General features: G+C 38.1%; 1 protein-coding gene and 1 long non-coding RNA gene across 5 annotated transcripts in view; one reads left to right on the top strand and one right to left on the bottom strand.

Moving 5' to 3' along the window:
* The window catches only part of LOC114891890, a 253,784-nt gene that overhangs the window by 49,578 nt on the left and 180,177 nt on the right, over window positions 1-24,029 (bottom strand). The gene's annotated exons all lie outside the window — the stretch shown is intronic.
* C6 (complement C6) overlaps window positions 1-24,029 on the top strand; it is a 92,851-nt gene that overhangs the window by 1,595 nt on the left and 67,227 nt on the right. For 3 of the 4 annotated variants that reach the window (XM_029216381.1, XM_029216382.1, XM_029216383.1), the window contains 6 exons: window positions 4,605-4,767; window positions 6,229-6,385; window positions 7,665-7,809; window positions 12,226-12,367; window positions 17,089-17,227; window positions 22,176-22,376. In XM_029216381.1, coding sequence (XP_029072214.1) covers window positions 4,625-4,767; window positions 6,229-6,385; window positions 7,665-7,809; window positions 12,226-12,367; window positions 17,089-17,227; window positions 22,176-22,376 — 927 coding nt within the window. In that variant the 5' untranslated portion in view covers window positions 4,605-4,624. Of the gene's footprint in view, window positions 1-4,604; window positions 4,768-6,228; window positions 6,386-7,664; window positions 7,810-12,225; window positions 12,368-17,088; window positions 17,228-17,325; window positions 19,456-22,175; window positions 22,377-24,029 lie in introns of those variants that run through there. The other variant, XM_029216385.1, reaches the window with a different exon arrangement.

Raw genomic sequence — 24,029 nt, 5'->3', positions numbered from 1 at the left:
TTCTATTTCTTTTTATTTCACTCAATGGATACTCAAATGTGTGTCAATTCCATTTTAAATTGAAGGGTATATTCAGCCATATGTCAGGGGATTTAGTTGCTTTTATTCTAGCAGTTTTCTCTGAGCTTGTAAGACAGTTTAAAAATGCTTGACTTACATACTAAGTGAAGTAAGTCAGAAAGAAAAAGACAAATACCCTATGATATCACTTATATGTGGAATCTAAAATATGATACAAGTGAACTTATTTACAAAACAAAAACAAACTTACAGACATAGAAAACAAACTTATGGTTACCCAAGGGGAAAAAGGGTAGGTGAGGGATAAATTAGGAAATTGGGATTAGCAGATACAAACTACTATATATAACGTAGATAAACAACAAGGTCATACTGTATAGCCCAGGCAACTATACTCAATATCCTGTAATAAACCATAATGGAAAAGAATCTGAAAAAGAGTATATATATATATATATATATATATATATATATATATATATATTCAGTTATGTATGTATAACTGAATCACTTTGCTGTATGCCCGAAACTAACACAACATTGTAGTTCAACTATACTTCAATTAAAAATTTAAAAAAATTTTAAATGCTTACTGATTTATTATGAAGAAATGCTCTAACTTCTGAGCATATTGGAGAAAAAAATTTTTTTGTGGGGAAACAATTCTTATATCTGATCTCAAACTCTTGGCTTGAATGAAGATTTATAAAATGAGGAGACTCATTTTTTTAACTGAAGTACCCTTTCATCCAAATAAAAAACATAAAGTAAACACATTAAAATATAATTTTAACTCATCCTCTGAGACTTTTGAGGGAGCCATATTTCAGTAGGGCAATTTGGCAAAATCTATCAACATTTTAAAATTTATATCATTTGACTGAGCCATTCTACTGCTAGGAATATTTGTTGGTCCCATGGATATACTACAAAAGTATGCTAAAATATAAAGATGTTTATTGCATTATGTATGTATACTAAAAGTCTACAGTTAGAATAATGGTTAAGTTCAGTATAATACATCTATACAGTATAAAACTATGCAGTCATTAAAAATAACGAAGTAGGGCTTCCCTGGTGGCGCACTGGTTGAAAGTCCGCCTGCCGATGTAGGGGACACGGGTTCATGCCCCGGTCTGGGAAGATCCCACATGCCGCGGAGTAGCTGGGCCCGTGAGCCATGGCCGCTGGGCCTGCGCGTCTGGAGCCTGTGCTCCGCAACAGGAGAGGCCACAACAATGAGAGGCCTGTGTATCGCAAAAAATAATAATAATAATAATAATGAAGTAGATAGGACTTCCCTGGTGGCACAGTGGTTAAGAATATGCCTGCCAGGGCTTCCCTGGTGGCGCAGTGGTTGAGAATCTGCCTGCTAATGCAGGGGACATGGGTTCGAGCGCTGGTCTGGGAGGATCCCACATGCCGTGGAGCAACTAGGCCCGTGAGCCACAACTACTGAGCCTGCATGTCTGGAGCCTATGCTCCGCAACAAGAGAGGCCGCGATAGTGAGAGGCCCATGCACCGCGATGAAGAGTGGCCCCCGCTTGCCACAACTAGAGAAAGCCCTTGCACAGAAACGAAGACCCAACACAGCAAAAATAAACTGATTAATTAATAAACTCCTACCCCCAACATCTAAAAAAAAAAAGAATATGCTTGCCAATGCACGGTACACGGGTTCAATCCCTGGTCCAGGAAGATTCCCACATGCCATGGAGCAACTAAGCCCCTGCGCCACAACTACTGAGCCTGTACTCTAGAGCCTGTGAGCCACCACTACTGAGCCCATGTGCCACAACTACTGAGCCCACACACCGCAACTACTGAAACCCGTGCACTCTAGGGCTCACATGCAGCAACTACTGAAGCCCGCATGCCTACAGCCCGTGCTCCGCAACAAGAGAAGCCACCGCAATGAGAAGACCATGCACTGAAACAAAGAGTAGCCCCTGTTCGCCACAACTAGAGAAAGCCCAAGTGCAGCAACAAAGACCCAATGCAGCCAAATAAATAAAATTTTTAAAAAAAGAATGCTAGGGGGCTTTCCTGGTGGCGCAGTGGTTGAGAGTCCGCCTGCCGATGCGGGGGACACGGGTTCGTGCCCCGGTCCGGGAAGATTCCACATGCCGCGGAGCGCCTGGGCCCATGAGCCATGGCCACTGAGCCTGTGCTACGCAACGGGAGAGGCCACAACAGTGAGAGGCCTGCGTACCGCAAAAAAAAAAAAAAAAAAAAAAAGGAATGCTAAGGGAAAAAAATTGAAGTAGATATACATCTATTAATATGGAAATATCTTTAAAGTATACTGTGAAGCGAAAAAAGTACAGAGTAATATACATCATACTTCTTTTTTGTGTATATATTTAAAGAACATGCATACATGTATATGTGTAAGGGAATGTGTGGAAGAATTTTCCCTCCATTTTCTACCTATAAAAAGAGAAACGTGATTATGTGTAGGAAGAGGTTCTGGCTATAGGTAGAAGAGACCTCAGGTGTTACATTTTTCTTTCTGTTCTTTTTAAACTTTTCAAATGCAGGCATATATTATATGTATTTTTTAAATGTCAGCAGAATTTTTCTGGTTGGTTATATAATAAATCATCTTAATTTTCTTCTTCATGCATTTCTATATATTTTAGAACACAATAAATATTATCAAATAAATAAGAGGCAGACTAACTTAATATATTATGGTGTTCTAAAAATAAATTTGAATCTCAAGAGATCTAGTTTTTTATTTCAATCAACTATTACAACAAACTAGAAATAAACCAGTTATGCTACAAACTATCACTCTTGCTGAAACAATGGGTGACAACTGAACAGACAAGTTCATTTCTAGTCTATGAAATATACTTAATCTGGCAGAAATTTTGAGAATAATATTACAGAAGTGGCTGTAATTATGGACTTAAATTACATTATTCAGATTTCATCAAAACCCGTTTCTAAACTGTTTCCTAGACTCAATTCTACAACACTTATTCATTGCGTGGTATGCTTGCTCTCATTCTTCTAAATGCTGAAATGAACAAAACAGACAAAAAAGATCAACTGTCATGGTGTTCATATTTTAGTGAAGAAGGAGAAAGGAAAGAGGAGATATTTATTTAAATTACATAGTACTTTATATATTAGGAAGGTATGAATAACAGAGAAAAATAAAGCAGTGAAGGAGGATAGGAAACACTGGTGGGAAAGTGTAATTTCAAAAAAGATGGTCAGGGATCTGATTTTATTTGTAAGATGAAAAGTAACTAAAGCCGTATTTCTAAATCATGTTAAACATGGATAGTCTTATTTAACATCAAAACATATTTTCAATTTTCACAAGATTCTTGCTGTAATTTGAGGAGCCCATTATTTTGAAAGATTCATGACCGACAGCTACAATTAACTTTGAAACACTCAAGTGTTACTACTCTTTTGAAAAACTAATATTTATTGAGTGATGATTCTATACCAAGGATTGTTCTAAGCACTTTACATGAATTTTCTTCTTACTGAATCCTAACAGAAGTCTTATGAAGAAGGTAAAAGTATTATCCCTATTTTATGGATAATAAAACTGAGACACAGAGAAATTAGGTGAATGGCATTCTATTAATATTTCTTTAAATGGAAGTTACTATACTAATTACAGCAGCATTTTCTGTACATATTTAACCATGTTGTGTGTTTTGTTAGAGATACAAAAATCAAAATGGCAATATTGGGAGGGCAGATAACAGTTTTGCAATTTCCATCCAATAACACACAGATCCTCAAGGCTCCACAGCACATGAGGAACCACTGGTCCAAGTTTTCTCTGGCATTCAGCCACATCTGAATAAATCCTCTCGTGTTCTGGGTAGTGGAGTTCCAAGCATCTAGATGCTCCAGGAACACTAGTTAGCGTTATTAGAAATTCAACGAAGGAATGCATCTCATCCAAGAATGAGGAGTCTTGGGCTGTTACTTGTCATGTAGTCTCAACCTTACTGTTCCTGCATAAGCCTCCGTCTCATCATCCATAAAATGAGGGAGTTTAATCTGAAGGTTTCAAAGATCCGTTCCAGCTCTAACTTCTATGACTCTAAAACTAGAGATAGTTGGACAGTGAACTCTCTTTAACAAGCTTCCAAGGTGCCAGAAAAGTAAATAGAGCTTCAGAAAGAAGGGTTCCAAAGTCCTTCCCCAGGCCCAAAAAAGTATGAAAAACTGAAAGGTAGTACTAGGTAGTACTTGAGGGCACTGTCCACACACAATAAGCAATTATTTTGAAAAGTATAAGATTACATAAAAATTTCCATTTAGGAATGAAATAAGATACAAATATATACTACATAGTTTGTCTTGTAGCCTATCACTGACAGTTCAGAGAAACTTACTAGTACTGGGGTTTGTAACTATGGGAATGTCCACCCTAAAAATCTTTAGAAATAACATTTATACTCATAAGCATGTGAATTTACAGGTGTTACTTTGCCTTAAGAAAGGCAAGATGTTTTCTAAGATCATATTTGAGGTTGTAACTGAGAATGACCTGTAAAGTTTTACCTCACAGATGTTTGGTATGTTTTATATCATTTCTTTTCAGGGTCTGGAGGCTCTCCAGGCATGGCCAGACACTCCGTCTTATATTTCATCCTGCTGAGTGCTCTGATTGACAAGGGCCAAGCCTGTTTCTGTGATCATTACCCATGGACTCAGTGGTCCAGCTGCTCAAAGACCTGCAATTCTGGAACCCAGACCAGACAGAGGTGGGTGTGGACTTTGTAGCTTTTCTTTGTGCCCTGTAAAACCTCAAGGACAGGGTTAGCAAAATCAAAAGTGCCACACTAAGTGATGGGAAAAAAATATATCTAAAAGTATAACTTTTGCAGACTATAATCCACAATTTTTTTTTAATTCTGAAAAGAATTCATGAATTTGGATGGAATTTGAGGTCTTTTCCACATAAGGTTGAAATGGAGTCTACTTTTGTTCTCCATTAAAATTGAGGTGTTTCAAAGAAATTTAATTAAGAATCTGTGCAATATTTTCAGTTGACTAACTTACTTAGAATCACTACTCAGGCTTTTTTTCAATCAGCACATAACTCTGCTTGCCTACAGTTAGAGAGTTAATTATAGAGAATTTTCTACTCAGTCTAACAGGACCTCAATTGATCAGCACTGCTAGCTATTAGCTTGATTGTTGTCATGGACCAGTAGGCAAGAAACTGTGTTTACTTGATAACATTTAATAATTCAGCCTTTTCATCAATTCAGACTACCCATCCCCCACAGTTTCTTTAAATCTGTTAGATATTTCTAGTCCATGAAGATGCACACATGACTTGGAGGAGAAAGGCATATATTTAATGTGTTTTAACTGTTATAGCACTTTTTTGAGATCTATTTTAGAAAACTATTTTTACATATGTAGTGTGTCATTAAATCACCAACTGACTGCCCCAATAAACCATCCACGAAGGATGTAAGAACAGATTTGTTTATAATACTTCTCTACTCAAGAGTCCCTCAGTAGCTCTCTACTGCCTACCAAATAAAGTACCACAATATATTCCATCCCTCTCAATTATGCACTTCTCAGGTCCGTCCCACAAGTCCCTCCACGGACGTGTCATACTCTCCACCTCTAATCTTTGCACATGATCTTCCTTCTGAATGCCCTTCCCTTTCTTGCCTGGGAAATTCACATGAATTTTTCAAAATGTATCTCTCATGTCACTTTCTCCCTTACTCTTTGGGCCCACGGCACTCTGGCTCTATCACAATCATTGTATTTATCACCCTGTGTTGTCATCTTTTAAGCAATTTGCAGAAACTTTCTTCTTCCTTTTCTTTCCCTTTCAGTCCCTTCCAGGAATTCAGTCAGGGCCAGCTTCATGGACGTGTGACCTGTGCAGTCACACAGGACCGCACACTGAGAAGCGCTCTGTGCTTGGCTTAATGCTCTGCAGTCATTTTCTTGAAATTCTTAATAAGCTTTGAACGTGAGCCCCCCCCATTTTCATTTTGCACAGGGCCCAACAAATTATGGACCCAGTGCTGAGTTCCAGTAAGTGGTAAGAATTGCACATATGCCACACTGCCTGATTTTCCATGAAAACCTTCTTTCCTTGTATTCACTGTAATTGAGTCAATGATCTTTTTCTTATGGAGCTGGAGCCACAATGAATACACTCATTCTGAGCAGCTTTTTCCTCACTGTTACAGACAAATCGTTGTGAATCAGTACTATCTGGAGAACTTTTGCGACCAGCTTTGCACCAAGCAGGAGACCAGAGAATGTAACTGGCAAACTTGTCCTATCAATTGCCTTCTGGGAGATTATGGACCGTGGTCAGACTGTGACCCTTGTGTTGAAAAACAGGTAGGTGATATGTGGGTGTATTCAGGAAGTCGGAATCACAGTAAAATTCTCGAATTCCCTGACAGACTCAACAGTCATAGAAATGCTGAATTTCTTCAATATTTGAAAATGAACTGTCCCAGCTTCCATTGAAGGAAAATTCCATTTAGCAACATGTTGGGGGGGAAGGAGGATTCATTTTGCATGGTTTATTGTCATGTGAACACCAAAAACAATGTTCTACGCCCCAGAATTGGTATTGCACTCGCCCAGCTCTGAATTCCACTGCCTGTGCCCTCTGAGAGCTCACAAAGCAAAAACAAGTGCTAAAAAATGGGGATTTCAGTCCAAGGTTTAAAATCAGACAGAAATGAAGGGCATTAATTAAAATGACTCCTTGCCTTTCCTCTAACATCCCTCTCCCCATGGGAAAGTCCCTCTATTTGTTTATTGTTCCCAGCTGCAATATTTACCCATCTCAAGCTCATTCCTGTAAGGACACTGGCCCATGTGAACCCCAGTCAGGTCAGGGGCTAAGCATTCAGACATTAGGGAAGTAGAAAGAACTCATTATTGGAGCACCCACTCTCTGAGAGAAATTGTTCTACGCCCTTTACGTACATCACCTTATTCAAACTTCACATCACATTGTTTTTCTACCCATTTTATAGATGAGGAAGTGACAGCTCATTAGGGGTTAAGTAATTTGCCCAAGAATACACCACTAATGAATAGAAGACTACATTTCGAACTTGGATTTTTCTGACTTCAAAGTCAGTACTTTTTAATCCTGTCCTATTTCTTTCCATCTCTGACTCTTTGTTTTACTACTGCCTGTTTAAAATCTTTTAAAGTGAGGAGAATGTGTCAGCCCTGGTTTCCATGGTGACTTCCTCATGCAAAAGAGCCCCCAAATCCTTTCACATTTATCACGTCACACTATCTTTGAGGAATAAAAGAGCTACTGTTATTACCTGGAAGATTTATTGCACTCAGGACACGCTCAGTAAATATGTGTGCATTTGATTTCTATTCAATTTAGAATCATATGATTTCAGAGTTAGAAATCTTAAGAAATCTTTTGTCCCGGTTCCTCATTTTACAGGTTGGAAAAGTGAGACCCAAAAAGTACTGACTTCCCTAAGGACACACAATAATAGAACTGGAAAAAGTCATTATTTAATTCAGCAAACGCCACTATAGGAAAAATCACTATTGTGATTGAGAAGCCCAGTTTTCTTAGATAGTTTTTGGCTTTGACCCAGCCTCAGTTACTCACCTTTCTCTCCTTTTCTTTCAGTTTAAAGTTAGGTCCATCTTGCGCCCCAGTCAGTTTGGAGGACAACCATGTACTGAGCCCCTCATGACCTTTCAACCATGCATCCCTTCTAAGCTCTGCAAAATTGAAGAGGTTGACTGCAAGAATAAGTTCCACTGTGACAGTGGTAATGTACTTTTGGAAAATGTTCAGTCTTCATTAAAAATGACTAAATAAATGTATTCCAATTGACTCCCAGTGAAAGTCATGATAGAGAAGTCCCACCATATTTTAAGCCTGTGGGGACAGGGGTGTTATGCTACCAATTACATGCTATTCATGTGTAAAATTACAGCTTTCAAGCTATAATCATCTTGACCACTTACTTGATTCATTTGCTCATCAAGTACGACTCCCAGGTTCCCACACTGTGATACAGCAGTAAGAAGAGAATGAGGAGAAGGAAACGGAGGAAGAGGCAGATACTTTTAAAAATTGGCTAGGGCTTCCCTGGTGGCGCAGTGGTTGAGAGTCCGCCTGCCGATGCAGGGGACATGGGTTCGTGCCCCGGTCCGGGAGGATCCCACATGCCGCGGAGCGGCTGGGCCCGTGAGCCATGGCCGCTGAGCCTGCGCGTCCGGAGCCTGTGCTCCGCGACGGGAGAGGCCACAACAGTGAGAGGCCCGCGTACCGAAAAAAAAAAAAAAAAAAAAATCGGTTATTAAGAAGCACAAATCTAGAATCAGAATAAGCAATTGAAAAGGGGTGACAGAGTTTTAAAATTTTAATATAGTTTATTAAGATAAGAATATTAAAGCTAAGATAGTATGTCAAGGGGATGACTAGAGATGATGTGACAAATTTTCTGGTGTGGTCCATTGAATGACTCCAAAGGTAACTGTCAGAAGAGGAGGTTGAAAATGATTTAAATGGTGGCAATGTTCCCTTCAAGTCCAATTCTCATTCAGAAAATTGTAAATTTTTTAATTTAAGTATCATTAGATTATAATCAAATTTTGAATATACCACTTAATCTATGTATTCTCTTGCTAATTAATGGCTCTCCAAAGCTCAACACTTTGAACAGTCTAGATGAGATTTCTACACGGTTTTTCAGGAAAGGTCCAGATAGCAAATATTTTAGGCTTTGCTGGCCATACGGTCTATGCAGCAGCTGTTCAACTCTGGCATCTTAGCATCAAAGCTGCCATAGACAGTAGATAAACAATTGAGCATGGCTGTGTTCCAATAGAATTTTATTTACAAGAGCAAGTGGCAGGTCAGTTTTCATCCATGGGCCATAGTTCACTGATTTCTTATATAAATAGTCAATTTAAAGTTAAAATTAGAGTTCAGATGAATAAAATCCCATCATTTCTGTGTACTCTGAGATACACTGAAAAGTATTTAGAACTAAATAGCAGATTTCAAATTCCTATAGAAAATTGACCCCAGACCTGGGTCTAATGTTTCTCTCTTCTTACTCCTTGCTTGCTGCCTTCAGCTTTGCCAATCTTTTCTGAGTGTCAGGCAGGAATGCTCATGTCAGGGTTTTCCCTCTGTACCTCATCCCCCAAACCTGAGATGTGAGGGTGGGACGTGGGTAGGGAGATAGACATTATGCCTACAAAAATAAGGTCATGTCACATATTGACAAAAGAGGGAATATAAGAAAAATCTTGATGGCAATGGCTCAGGGGAATGCAGACCTTAACATTAGAACCAGAATATTAAGATAAAAATTTAGAACTGAAGCACAACTATTTGAACCTTGAAGGGTAGTTTTTAGAACAGATTACCAGGAAGAGCTCTTTTATTCAATAGATGATAAATCTATGAGATTTATTGCAAAAGAGCTTTGTTTAGGCCAGAAATATCCACAAGTTTGAGAAGGCTTTAGATACATCCATGAGCTAACAATTCATAATGAGGGAGTTCAGGAAAGTTAGTGGTATAAGCACAGCTGATCTCTAGTTCATCAGCAATATGTCCATAACTAGTGATAGAAACTGAACTGTTGAAATACATCTGTAATGGTTGGTAAGCAACTGCTACCCTGAGGTCTCTTAGTGACCTCTGCCCTACTGTCCAGATCCCTTCACCAAGAATCTAGATCTTCCTAGGATCCAACCACTAACCAGCTAATCCCTGGCACAAATATGGTTGGAATCCATTCTGACTGAGTGGTGCCATGGCCTATTGGTTGTTAAATATTCCACTGAAGATGATATACCACTGTGCTCTCCTAGAAACATCCACTAATGCCACTCTGAAAGGGAATAAAATGTTGAATGGACCATTATTTGTCTGACTCAGGATACTCAGAATGATGTTTGGCTCAGTTAACAACAACATCAAAAAATGTCTATCTTTCCTTTCCTCTCATCTTCAGAGTCCCCCAAGACTGAATATATTACTTTAATGTATACATGGATCTTTGAGAAGTACCCATGAGGATAATCCCCATGCACTATGCCAACTCCTCTCTCAAAGTTGTAACTTTAAGCATAAAGATGAGAATTTGCAACTAGTTATAAAAATAATATACCATTGTAGTAACACAAATCAGTTCAAGTAAATAGGAAAATCATGTACCATTCAAATGACTACATAGTTCCAGGTGTAAGTATATATAGGCATGTGCTGGCTAAAGCATGCTGACTTCTACAAATCCTGTATTATCCGAATTTCCCTTCATTTTTCCCATTCCTTCTTTGGTATAGGATATATTTATGGCTTACAATCTCTCTCCCCTTGTGCTTCCTATTCCATTGTGTTTCCAAGTCCTGGAATCATTCTCAGCTGTGTCCCGTCACAGACCTATATCACTCCTGCCACCCATTCCTAAACATCACTGAAGAGAATTCCTCTTGCTTTCATCCCTACCCTTGTTAATAAATCCTCTCTAATATCCCTGGAAGTACCAAATGAATAGAATTCCTAACATATCTGGTACCCTGCTCACAAACCTAGGTTAATGAGAACCGTACCTTACATGTGTACCCCTATCTCCACCTGATAAAATGGGAGATTTTTTAATGTAACGGTATCAAAAATTAGCTTTTGTTCAAATTTGTGAGTGCTAGGTTCAAAACTTTTAAAAACTATCATATTTGTCCTTTCTTTTTCTTTAGGAAAAGCATCTCTATTGCATACTAAATTACCCATTCTGCTCTGCCCTAAGAAAAACAAACAGAAAAACTAGAGATGTGCTGTTTTAAAAACAGAGCGTCTTTCAGTTTATATCTTGGGAATGACAGGAATTCAATTCCCTCTGTATTTTCAGTCTTGTATGTTTATGATGCTCAGAACTATAATAATGGTCTCAATACAAGATTTTGAATAATCAAAGGAGGACTTAATTACTTTCATTACATTCTACCTTCTTATTGAATGTTATTAACAAAAAAACTAAGTACTTTCTGGGGAACTCCCTATTAGTACAAAAACTTAATTCAATAGAATACCCAATTTCCCCAAGCATTTCAGTTAGTCCAAATAGTCATGCATAGCTGTAGTGAGATGTTGATCACAATTTAAAATAGGTAACCAGATAATCCTGAGTAAAACATTTAATCATTGTCAGTGAGACCTGTACGTAATGGTACAGATGCCAGCATCCCTGACTATAGGCAAGAGGCTGAGGGGCAGGAGGCGGGCTATCTGTCATTGTACATAAACCATTTCAATTTCAGTAATATATAGGCACATACTGATTCCTAGGATCCTTATGAAATTCATCAAGTTTAAAAAGGAAGGGAATTGTCTGGGTACATGGAGTTGGTACTATTATCTAAATTCACTCAAACTGCTACCTAATACTGTAGTACCTAGGCATTTAATTTGTCCAAAAAAAATAATTAGATATAGTAAATTATATGCAGTGAAACAATTATTAACAGTAATCATAAACAGTGAATATCTACATTAAAATATGTAATAATTATGTATAGTAAAATACACTGATAGTAAGTGTGCCATTTGATTTTGACAAATATATACACCCATGTAAACAATCCCCAATCAAGGTACAGAAAATCTCCATAAACCCAAAAAGTTCCTGCTTTCCTCTTTCCAGTTAATCTCTCTCCTTGTTGTTGAACATCAGATAAAGGATTCAAACGGCATGACTCTTCTGTGTCGGGCTTATTTCACCCAACATAAAATTTCAGACATTCAGCCACGTTGTTATGTGTACCAGTAGACGTGTGTGTGTGAAATTATAGTTTTTTTGAAAAAAACAGTGACCTTGAGTCTGTTATCCTGAATCAAAAAAAATTCTGAGCCTATTGTTAATTTTCTCCTACAGAAGATGATTTCTGCAGCAAGCTCACTGTAATGGTAATGGGATTCTAGAATTATTTCCCTTATTTAAGACAATGAGCTCAACAGTGACTAAATAATTATATCCTGACTCTTGTAATCCTAAAAAATAAGGGAAAACATCAGTTTGTCATTCCATTTCCATATTTCCTAATTTTTTATCAAAAATAATGAAAACTTGCCTTCAACCTTCCCTTGAAATTTAAAGTACTCATGTTTCAAATCAGCAAATACTTTCTTAAATGATCATTTGTTGTCAATGTTGCTGTTTCTTGACTAGGTCGCTGCATTGCCAGCAAGTTGGAATGCAATGGAGAAAATGATTGTGGAGACAATTCAGATGAAAGGAATTGTGGGAGAAAAAAATCAGTATGCTCACGGCAGTATAATCCCATCCCTAGTGTACAGCTGATGGGCACTGGGTATGTATCATCTTTTTATCATTTGGGAAGTAGGACCATCTCAGAACTAATGAGTTGGAAGCAACAATGAAGCAATGAGACCCACCACTGTCTACATTCCTCATGAATGTCTTACTCCTCTCACCAGCCCTGTCCCGGACACTAGGCTACCACGCTCAAGCAGCGCACGCAGGCCATAATCCTCATTCCTAAGGAATAAAAGAATTTAGCATTTTCATATTTAGTTCGTAGCGGACAACGCTGTGAGTACTTCATAAACATAGTTTATTTTAATTCTTATATAGCCTTCTGACAGCTCTGGAGGGGATCGGGGGAAACTGGTGGGAGGCCAGCCAAGCTGGGAGGTACCAGGGTGGATTCCCGGGACTATATCTTGAAAGGGTGAGGACCCACTCAGAAATGTGCAGTCTCCACATCTGTATGTTGGAAGACTACAAACTGATTTGAGGTTAGGTCCTAAAATTTCCTAATTAGAGTTGATTTCAATGAGAGTGCTTCAACAGCATCTTCTTATCGATGTGCAGAAATCGTTTCCTTCTTCTCCATTCCCTGGAAGAAAACCTCAGCCAAAAACGCCTACTGACAATGGAGAAAAAGGGCATCAAAAAGTACGCTTGTGAGTGTACTGAAAGTGAAAACACTAAAAGAGCAAAACCATTTTTCAAGCATGAGAGGCAAGCCCTGAGCCAATAGTGGAGACAGAGCCAGAAGGAAAGGAGTCGGGCAAACACAGAAAAGATAGGGTGATCAAAAAACAATGATGTGAAAAAGCAGGGGAGTAAGAGGAGATATGAACATGGCGAGGGCGTCCAAAACTTCCTCTTACATGGACTATGTGATGTATGGGTAGGTCAGTACAGTTTAAAGGCAGAAGGTCAGACCTGCATTACCATCTGGTTCTACTTGCCCAACTTACAAACCAGGAAAAGGAGCCTCAGAGAGATTAACTAACCTGTCCAAGTTTAACAGCTAGTAAATGGAGGAACAGGATTCAAACCCAAACTCCAAGACCTGGGTTATTTCTACCATTTCATTCTGATTTGGGACAATATCCACCTTAGAGATGAGAACGTAATGGAAGAAACCTCGGTGGGCCACGCCACCCTCCTCCTGATCTTTAAATAGTGCTCAGAAATTCTAATGTTCCTCTTTTAGGTCACGAGGACATTGGAGGTTTGGCAAGGGATTCTAAATTCATCAGACTGAGACAGTGTCTGAGAAAACTTGAGGAAATACAAGAAAAATTGAAAACAAGAGCTAAGCCTTAGTTGGAAGCATAAGAAAACCCAGTAATCTCTTGTACTCTCCTTTTCTCATGGTAAAGAATTCTTCTTTCAATTTTTGCCCAGAAAGCAAATAGTTTTCTACAAACTTTTACTGCTTTGTAGTGGGGTTTTTTTTGTCTTTACTTGTATGGCCAGACTTGCATAAAATGAAACCTTGAGGCACCAAAGACAAACAACAGAAATTGCAAATACAACCTCATTTGATTAGAATAAAAACTAGAAGCTATTGAAACAAACTCAAGGACAGCAGTACAATGGAACGGCCATTAGTCTGGAAATAAGGGGAGCCGTGTTCTAGACCTACTTCTGTATTAATTCACTAGATCATGACCAAGTAATTGAACATCTCTGGGCTGTAGTTTCCTCATCTGTATGTTGGATGACTACAAACTGATTTGAGGTTCTGTCCTAAGAACTCCTAATTAGAGTTGATTTCATCGAGAATGTTTCAACAGCATCTTATCAGGGTACAGAAATGGTTTCTTTTTTTCCTTTCTTTGGAAGAAAAACTCAGCCAGAAACTCCCACTGATAATCACATTTTCTAATGTTCTGATTGATTAGGGATGACATTACAAACTCACCTCTTGTTCAGTTGGTCGAGACTCTCGAGTTACAGCTGGGGAGGACCACATGCTCTGTGTACTTTGGCAGAAGGACTGTGTGGGCCCCTGCCAACCAGAGCTGTTGTCCCAAGAGTTCTCAGAAATGAGCAAAACCTACTGGCTCAGGGACAGCCAGTCTTCTCCTCGCCTCCCCAGAGATTGAGAGTTTTGAGAGCTGCTTACTGGAATCTCTCTAACCTGCTGGCCTTAGAATCTCTGCCTCCCTCCAACACATTTCTACCCAAAATAAAAAGTTTCCGGGGTAGCCATCCCTCTTTTTAAATGGCATCTCTCCAAGAAGGAATTTAATAAGACATACCAACATTGCTACTTTGTCAACATCAGTCTCAAGGTCTGAAATCTGAAGCAAGAATCAGGCGATAGTAGTATGCTGTTTGTTTTTTCTCAGGCTCATCCAAAGTACAAACGCGTATACATACACACACACACACACACACACGTATAATACATGAACACACATGCATATTTATGTACCTGTATATATGAAATTTTTAATTAAATTCAAAAAGTTACAAAATATAACATTAAAGCCAAATTAGATAAAGCACTTTAGAAACCTAAAATATTAAAAGCCACAATGTATTTGAAACACCAAAATATTTAAAGTCAACTTAAATGCCACAGAGGGGAGGAGAAAGAATAGAGCTCAAAATTGCTGCATAGTTGGCTTCACTCCTAAAAGTTTCCTCAGACGCACCCTGACAGAGTCACCTCCACAAAAATCCTACCTTCAGGCTCTCTGCCAGGAGCTGCTACTTTCACAGATTCCTCATGACCTGGGAACCATTCTTCTCAAGCCCTTTCTTGTTTGTGACAAATTTATAGTACATGGTATAAGGCAGTTAAAGGTAAACAATTCTTTTTTCCTCATTGATCCCTCTTAACTCAGAAAATGAAAGAGTCTTAAATACATGTGTTTGTCATGCAACTTTAAGTACTTTGGAAAGTTCTTTCCAGACCAGCTCCTCTTATTTCCTCTCTCAAATACCCATTGATACAAATTCAATAAGGGTGAGAATTTGACTAAGAGATACAACTTACAGAACCCAGAAGAATCACTCTTTTTTTAAAAAACAGCTTTACTGAGATCTGATTCACATATGGGTCCTCCTGCTGTGTACCTCATTTATTCTCACACTACTGCCACACTCACAACACTTCTGATGCCAGATGTGGGGTAGGTTTCCCCCAACCAAGCAATTCTCTGTGTCACCAGCCAGGAGCCCTACAGTTTAACTGAATTTTGACCCAATCTACTTGAAGATAGTGTCAGATCCCATAGGTTAAGGGCTCAGTCCTGGAAAACTGCCCCTGCCCCCTGCAATGTCAGATGCCAATTGCAACTTCAGGTTCTCACCTGTGCCTCTGACACATCGAAGATTTCCAAGAACTCATCCTTGGGTTTGATTAATTTGCAAAAACTGCTCACAGAAATCAGTAAAATAACTTACTTATATTTACCAGTTTACTATAAAAGGATATGATAAAGGATACAGATGAACATCCTATTGGGAGAGATGGGTAGGGCAAGGATGTGGGAAGGGGAAGGAGCTTCCATGCCCTGGTTAGGTACCACTCTCCCACACCTCCATATGCTCACCAACCCAGAAGCTCTCTGAACCCCATACTTTGGGGATTTTTATGGCGGCTTCATTACAGACATGTGATAGATCATTACTCCTATTTCTAGCCTCTTTCCCCTCTCTGGAGAATGGAGGGTAAGGCAAAAAATTCCAAGCCTTGAATCATGGCATGATCTTTCTGGTGACCAGCCCCCATCCAGGAGCCCACCAAGAGTCACCTCATTGGAACAAAAGACACACAAGTGCTGTCACACAAGAAATTCCAAGGGATTTAGGAGCTCAGTGTCAAAAACTGGGGTCAAAGAACAAATACTAGAAGAAAAGATGCTGTTAGTGCTCTCATCATTCAGGAAATTACAAGGGTTTTGAGAGCTCTGGTCCAGGAAATGGGGGGCAGAGACCAGTATACGTATTTTCTATTATCTCATCTTATGTAATCCAGCATCATCAAATTTTTGACACAAAACTTTTATTTTCACAGAATACATATTAATATCTATAAGAACTTGGAAAACAATTAGCATTCCAAAAAAATTTTCATCTACCACAAAACAATTTCTTAAATACTTGATTTGTACTAAGCTAATTAATCTCTCTATTCTTCAATTTCCTCATTTGTAAAATGGGTATAATAATTATATCTATATCACATGGTTATCATAAATATTAAGTAAATATAATATTAATATTAAACACAGATCAAACAGTACTAGACTTATAGTAAATATTATGTAAGCATTTGTTAAACAAATTTTAAATATCATTATAGTTATTAATAAAAACTATAATAATGTGATTACAATTCTATTAAAATATTGCTATTACTATTTCATTATTAGCTCTCTATAAGAATTCTTTTACTGGATCATACTGAAGGAAGAGAACCCAGATTGGCATTAGTTATGTAATAATTTATTTCATAATCTACTTCCAAAGTTTGTACTGGTTCTGTAACTCATGAAATAATTATAAACTCAAATTTTATGTCATGATGAAAGCCTAGAACAATTAAATAAATGGAATAGGGAGAACCTAACAGAGCCAGAGGGGCTGAGTTTGGCTTCCAGCCCTTTTTGGATACCTCACCATAAACTACAAAAAATGGGCTTTCCTTCAAGCCATTTGTCATGAGTCAAGAACGTCTAAGAGAATAATTTCTTTCATATACAGTAAATTTTAAAGATTGCTCTACATCTATTGAATTCTTAAAAATTACTTTGTTTATAGGTTTCATTTTCTGGCAGGAGAGGCCAGAGGAGAAGTCCTCGATAACTCTTTCACTGGAGGAATATGTAAAACTGTCAAAAGCAGTAGAGCAAGTAATCCATACCGTTTCCCGGCCAATCTGGAAAATGTCAACTTCGAGGTACGACAGCTTATCATGGGGCATTCCAAGTGCCAATGGTGATTATAAGCTAAATTTCCAATGAAAAATGAGTCATGAAGGAAGGGACAGAATAAAAAGGTAATGAACATTTTTCATCACCTTTTATGTGTTGGTGTTTAATCCTTCTACAACCCAGTAAGGTCAGTGTTATTATCATCAATTTACAGATGGAAAATAAGGAAACTAATTTGTCCAAAGTTAAACAGCTAGTAAGTAGTGGATCAGAGATTTAAGCACAACTTTTCCAAATTCCAGAGTCCATGCTTTCTCCCGTGAACAAATAGCTGTAACATGTCCCCACTCAGATAAATGACTTGGTTTATTCAGAATTTTCTTCTACCATAGTTCTCTCGGATAACCACAAAATTTAGACATAAAAGAGGGCCTGGCTTCCAAAAACAAAAATTAAGATAAACTTAAGTATAATGGGGGTACTTCTGCTTACCTTCCACCCCATTTTATTAGTTGGTTTGGTTTTCTGTTTGTTTTCCTGAGAGGTAACAAGCAGCATACTATATATTCTCAGAATCCAGCCCAGTGCCTTACACATGATAAGTACTCCATACTTGCTGAACTAAACAATTTGTTTCTTTTAATTTATAAGAGAAACAGGAAAGACATGACTTTAATGGCTACATCCATACATACAAATTTGACATACTAGAGAGAATTTCAGAAAATCTAATGATTTCTGAGACCACTTTACAGATAGTATGTGTTCAGCAAAATTCACTCAATCCCTTCTTAAAAATAAAAAAAAACTTTTATATTCATATAAATACAGGCATTTGACAAACTCAATTTAAAAACCATCTAATATATGCTAATGGGTGTGGGAAAATGTCCTTGGGGTCCAACTGCCAAATTCAAACACGTTTGGGGAGACTTGCCCTGAGAAGTCCCATCCCTGCCTGGAGGTAGATGCGACAAGAGTAACACGTGACTCTGACCAGGTAAAGAGAATACTCACTATCTCCCCACAGATCCAGAAGATGCTAACCCCAGAGGGCCCACCACTACCAAGGGAGGTAGAAAAGGTCTTGCTGGTATGCTGAAAAGGAACTCAAAAGAGACCTTTTTCCAAAGAAAAAATAACATCAAAAAGTCTGTCAATGATGGAAGATGTATTCTATTCTTAAGATGTATTGAGTAGGCTTTGTAGACAGAGCTAAAACCCAGACATTTACATATAATATCATTATGTTGGAGGATGCTTTCTAACTCCTAAACAACCAATCCATAAGCTTACTTTCAAAATACAATAATTTCCAAAGAAACATACTGCCTATATTCTCTGCAAGCATCCCTTTTATACAGTTTTACAAGTGACAAATGTTAATTAAGCTCAGCACAAGAGAGCAAACACGGGCTTAGATAACACTTTACACTTATATGATACTATGCCCTTGAGGTTACTTACACCTATTGTATCTTAAAAATACTATATAATAATTTGCAGGACAAAACACTTAACCATCAAAGCCAACTGTCAGTCCTTGCTAAACATTATAAACCATTAGTTGTCCCACCAAAAAAATACTAATAATTTGCTACTGTGCATCTCTTCCCAAGTTTGAATTCAGGGGCATCATATAGGTAGCTTGAAATCAGCTATAGTAGGAATATTTATGGCACAAGAAAAGGCAAACGCTGTAGTAAATCACAGATTTTTTTTTCCCCTCTCAGAGAATTGGTTGTTAAACATTTACCAGCAGAATGTTGGATCCACCCATATAATTTAGTAACCCAAGCGTGTATGGCAAGTTATATCAGGAAATACAGCCTGAAAAATCCTCATTCAGAAGAAAGTAGATTCATTTCATTATCCGTGTAGTTCTGAAACTTGTCCAACCTTAAGAAGCTGCCTGAGCTGATCTCTAACTATACGTCATTGAATTTTAGATAATATTCAATTGCTGAGGAAGGTCATGGTGATATTTCTTTTTTTTTCTTTTTTTTTGTTTTTGCGGTACGCGGGCCTCTCACTGTTGTGGCCTCTCCCGTTGCGGAGCACAGGCTCCGGACGCGCAGGCTCAGCGGCCATGGGTCACGGGCCCAGCCGCTCCGCGGCATGTGAGATCTTCCCGGACCGGGGCATGAACCCGCGTCCACCTGCATCGGCAGACAGACTCCCAACCACTGCGCCACCAGGGAAGCCTCATGGTGATATTTCTTCAAACAAAGATTTGGAAAAGACCAGACCCAAGGTCACAGCTATTGGTTTACTTTCCACTGATCTCTTTATTACTTTGTTCATACCGTTAACAGGCAGCTGTGCAAATCTAAGCTATTCCTTACTGAAAACAGTAGAGGAAGAGAAATTCAGCAGGCATCTGACTTCCTTTCTTCTACAGTATCAGAGCTTATTGAGAAAGATGAAATCATGGGCTGGCTGGCACACAAAGATTAGAGGGGGCTCCTGAAAGGAAGGCAATTGGACAGGAAGTCAGAATGGAAGACCTTAGGAAGAATTCTGCCCCTCAGGGATCTTCCAAACGCTAAATGCAGAGCTAAATACCATAGGATCCCTGCACCAGTCCCCAGAGTTGTATCAGTGTCTCAGGAATCCTCCTCTCGTTTCTTTGGAGCTGCTGCTCGCTACTGGGTGTACGCTAAAGCACTTGCTGTCACCAGCAAACTACAGAGTGCAGTTACCACTAGACTTTTGATTCTTACCAATATACTGACCTACCCAGACAAGGTCTCTTGCTATATCCCAAAGCCTCAAGCCTTTGAAGATCTGCAATGCCCCCAAAGCCTCCCTAAATCCCTTGTGAAATTCACAACTTCAGGTTCTGTCTCTAACCCTCACACCACAGAAAGTAGGTGTCACCCTGCCCCCTCCATTCCCCAACTCTCTCTTAACTCTCTTCTGCCCCTCCCTACAAACCCAGCTCCTTTCTTCAAACACAAAAGTGAAAGTGTCAACACATATCGAGCCCCAGGAGGTCATCAGCCCACAAGATCCACAGGTAGTCAGGAGGGCTAAGAATAAGATGTAAAAGAGGATTAAACCTTTTCCCCAGAGTTTGCTTAACATCTCTTCCTGGAAAAAGCTAGGAAGATGGAGCTAATCAGAGCCCACCAGCTGCTCCTTACACCTCACGAAAAGAGCTCATCTTTCTCCTTTCAAATGTTGTCTTGGCTTTCCATATTCCCATTCATCAAACAGCATTCCCATTCATTCACTCATTCTCTCTCTCTCTCTCTCTCTCTCTCTCTCACACACACACACACACACACACACACACACACATACACATTTACTTGGTCAAAAACTTCTGTTGACTTACCTCTTAAATATCTGTCAAATCCACCACTTTCTCTCTACCCAGCCACCATTCCCCTATACCCGGCCATTCTCCTGAATCACTTGGCTGATTGCAACAGTTTTTTAAACTGCTCTCCTTGCCTCTACTTTAGTTATCTGTAGTTAACATGATCTTTACAAAACAAATGTGATGACAACATTCTCAACTTTTCAGTCACTCAAATAATATTTTTAAAGAACTTATCAGATGCAAAATCTTGCATTTAGACGTCAATTCGAATGCTTTAGCAGGGCATACAAGGCCAGGCCCCAGTTTCCCAGTTCAATCTAATTTTCCAGCACTGCTCATCTATAAAACCGCCTTCCCACCAAGCCAATATAGGTGGTCAGATTTTCTCTGAGCTTCTGCCCAGGATACCCAATGCCCCTACTTTACGTGCAAATATTGTTTTCTTTAGGCTGACGCATCTTTTCTTGTGTGAGAGTTAATTTATAAAATAAAATATTTGTAGTCTGAATTATTTTAGGCAAATGGTAAAGAGATGTCAGCAACTACATTTAAATATGGTTGTACTGCTTTGTTAACAGATGAGCCTCATTTGTGGACATTTTAAATGCTAACTAGCAGGCCCTGCAATGTCTCAAAAGAACACTGAACTTTTGACTGTATTTTACTGTTGAGCAAGATTCTCTTACAGCTGGGTTATTTCTTCCCTTGACTAATTGTGCAAGCTATTTAATTGTGACATGTGGTTTGCCTCACAGTGCATTTTAATATTGAATATTTTAAAACAAGGGATTTTTCCATTGCAAACCAGACAAGCATTTTTTTTTATTGGAATATAGTTGATTTATAATGTTGTGTTAGTTTCAGATGTACAGACAAGCATTTTTAACATAAAGAAGTACTCTTCAATCAATTTACTTTGCAACTTTAAAAAAATTGTCCATTGTTCTCTTCTTACCAGCATAACCATAACAAAGATTTACCTTGGACTTGGCAAATACCTGCTCCACTCATAATTCAAGTCCCACTGGCTTTTTTTTTCTTCTTCCCAGACCCAGTCAGGTGAAAACTGATAACCACCCACCAGGCAGAACCAATGGATTATTTGATTATTTGTCCTCTGTCTTGCAGATTTGGCCAGTGGAGTGCTAATGCCCAACATATGAGTGAGACTAAAAGGTTGGTGATGGAGCCAGAGCAGGGTAGGACAGGATCTGCCCTCCCCTTTTCTAGGCCTCACTTTTCTGAAAGATACCTTCCATTAGCTTGCAAATGGCATCAAATTCACAGGCAGATTAAAAATAACTCTCTATTCTTATCACCTCACTAAATCTCAGTTATGGAGTCATTTCCTTGATAGACGTTTCCCTGGTATTGCCTCTCTGAGTTTTATAGTTATTTGTGGCACTCCCCTTGGCAACACAACACTACCCACATTGAATTAAGTGTCTGTGATTATCTTTCTTCCTCACTAAACTTTGACTCCCTGAAGACAGGGACTAACACTATACCTCGTTCTCTAGCAAGATGGGTCTTCAACAAACCATTTACTGAATGCATAAATGAATGAATGATCATTGCATTAAGTGTTCACAAGTAACTCCAATATTTCCTAAATTATGTCTTACTTCACATGGATTTTTCTCCAGGTACAAACTGAAGAAGATGATTTGGAAACAGATTTCTACGAGGATTTAATTTCTCTTGATGATAATAAAGATCAACAAAGTTTAGCTATGGGCCAAGAGAAGAGCTCTTTTCGTGTACCAATTTTTTATTCCTCAAAGAGAAAGCAAAGCAGCACCCATAATTCTGCCTTCAAACAAGCCATTCAAGCCTCTTACAAAAAGGTAAAGAAATGGTTCCTGATCTTTTTACTCTTTCCTGAAAATTAACACCAATTCCAGCAATCATTCAAGGAGGAGAGAGTTTTTAATATCAAATGAATAGGATTTCTAACACAGATTTAAATAGACTTACATTTTTGTGGTTATATCCCACTTCAAAAGTTATAGAGATAATATGTATAATAATGCTTCTTTTTTGCATGCATTTGGCTGTGTTTACGGTTGTGTTCTCTTTAACATTTTTCTCATTATTTTAGGTGTATTTCTTACAAATCACATGCCACAAAATGTTCCTTTTTAAATGTGATCTGACAGTCTAGGGTCTTTGCTAGAGAAATTCAGCCAACTTATATTTAGTATATTCCCTGAAATACTTGATCATATTTCTTCCATCTTTAATTTTTTGTACTCAACTTTATTGCTGCTTTCCTATTTCTTTACTTTTGTTTTGTCTGGTCACATTTCTGTTGACTCCTTTTTGTCCTTTTGGTTATTTTGGAAGTTCTACTAAACTTTTAAATTCTGCTGGTAGTTACCTTTCTCTAGTTAACAAGCATAATTGAACATATGTTTTTCTTTTATCCCTTGAAGTAATATCTGTAGCCTCCCAAAGGATGTTTTATTTACCTATTCCCCATATCCCATTCCAAAGATCTCCTTGAAAACATATTTGCTTGTCTTTTTCCCAACACTATAATAACAGGGCTCCAAAACCTCAGTTTTATTGAGGTAGTTCAAAATCTTTGTATTTCAAGTTATTCCTAGGATTCCTAGGGATTGTTTTGTATTCATTTATATATTATATATGTTCATTTGTAATTTATTCTGGTTCTTGTCTTCCCAATTAACAATTCCCCACATAACACTTATAAATTTCAAGTTCATAATCTGTATTTTATATTTGCATTATATTTTATATATGTGTGTATATGTATGTGTATATATATACATATATATATGTATATGTATATATCCATCCCATATACTCATTACTGTTTCCTCTTCTTTCATCTTCCCTTTCTTGAGATCCTGTTCTCATTCAATAGCCATATTTTTAGTATTTTCTTCAGGTAGGATACATGCAAAGTATATACCCTAAATCCTTATGTATCTACAAATGCCTACCTTTTCACTGAGCAATAAAGATAAAGAACATCATGGCTGGATAAAGGAATCTTGGAACATTGTCTTCTTTTCTTGATAGCTGGTGGATGTTATTCCACTATCTTCTAATTTCTATTGTTACATAGGAAAAATTACATGTAAGTTGATCTTTCTTTTGTTTTCTCTCTGGAAATTTACAATTTTTTTGTACTCTAAGTATTGAACTTTTTCCACTAATCTTGCCAGAAACTAATGGAACTCTTTCAATATATAAAAATGCATCTTCATCCATTAATTTTTCCTCATCTGTTCCTGTTTCTTTTATTATTTGCTTATAAAATCTCCTAGATATGTATTCCAACTCTTAAATGATTTAGGGGATAGACATTTTCTATTAGACATTTTTAGACATTTACAAGTGTCTTTTAAAATGGTATCTGTTGCTCATTACAACCACCACTCTAAGTAGGGTTTGTTCTTTTGAAAGAGATGAATGGGGAGACTGAGCCCTGAATCATAGAACCTGAGGGGAGAGGTGAAAAGAATAGACAG

Source organism: Monodon monoceros, unplaced genomic scaffold (genome assembly GCF_005190385.1).
Source record: "Monodon monoceros isolate NGI ecotype Baffin Bay Population unplaced genomic scaffold, NGI_Narwhal_1 Super_Scaffold_12, whole genome shotgun sequence".
NCBI classification, from domain to species: domain Eukaryota; kingdom Metazoa; phylum Chordata; class Mammalia; order Artiodactyla; family Monodontidae; genus Monodon; species Monodon monoceros.
This window is presented reverse-complemented; position numbering and strand designations above follow the sequence as displayed.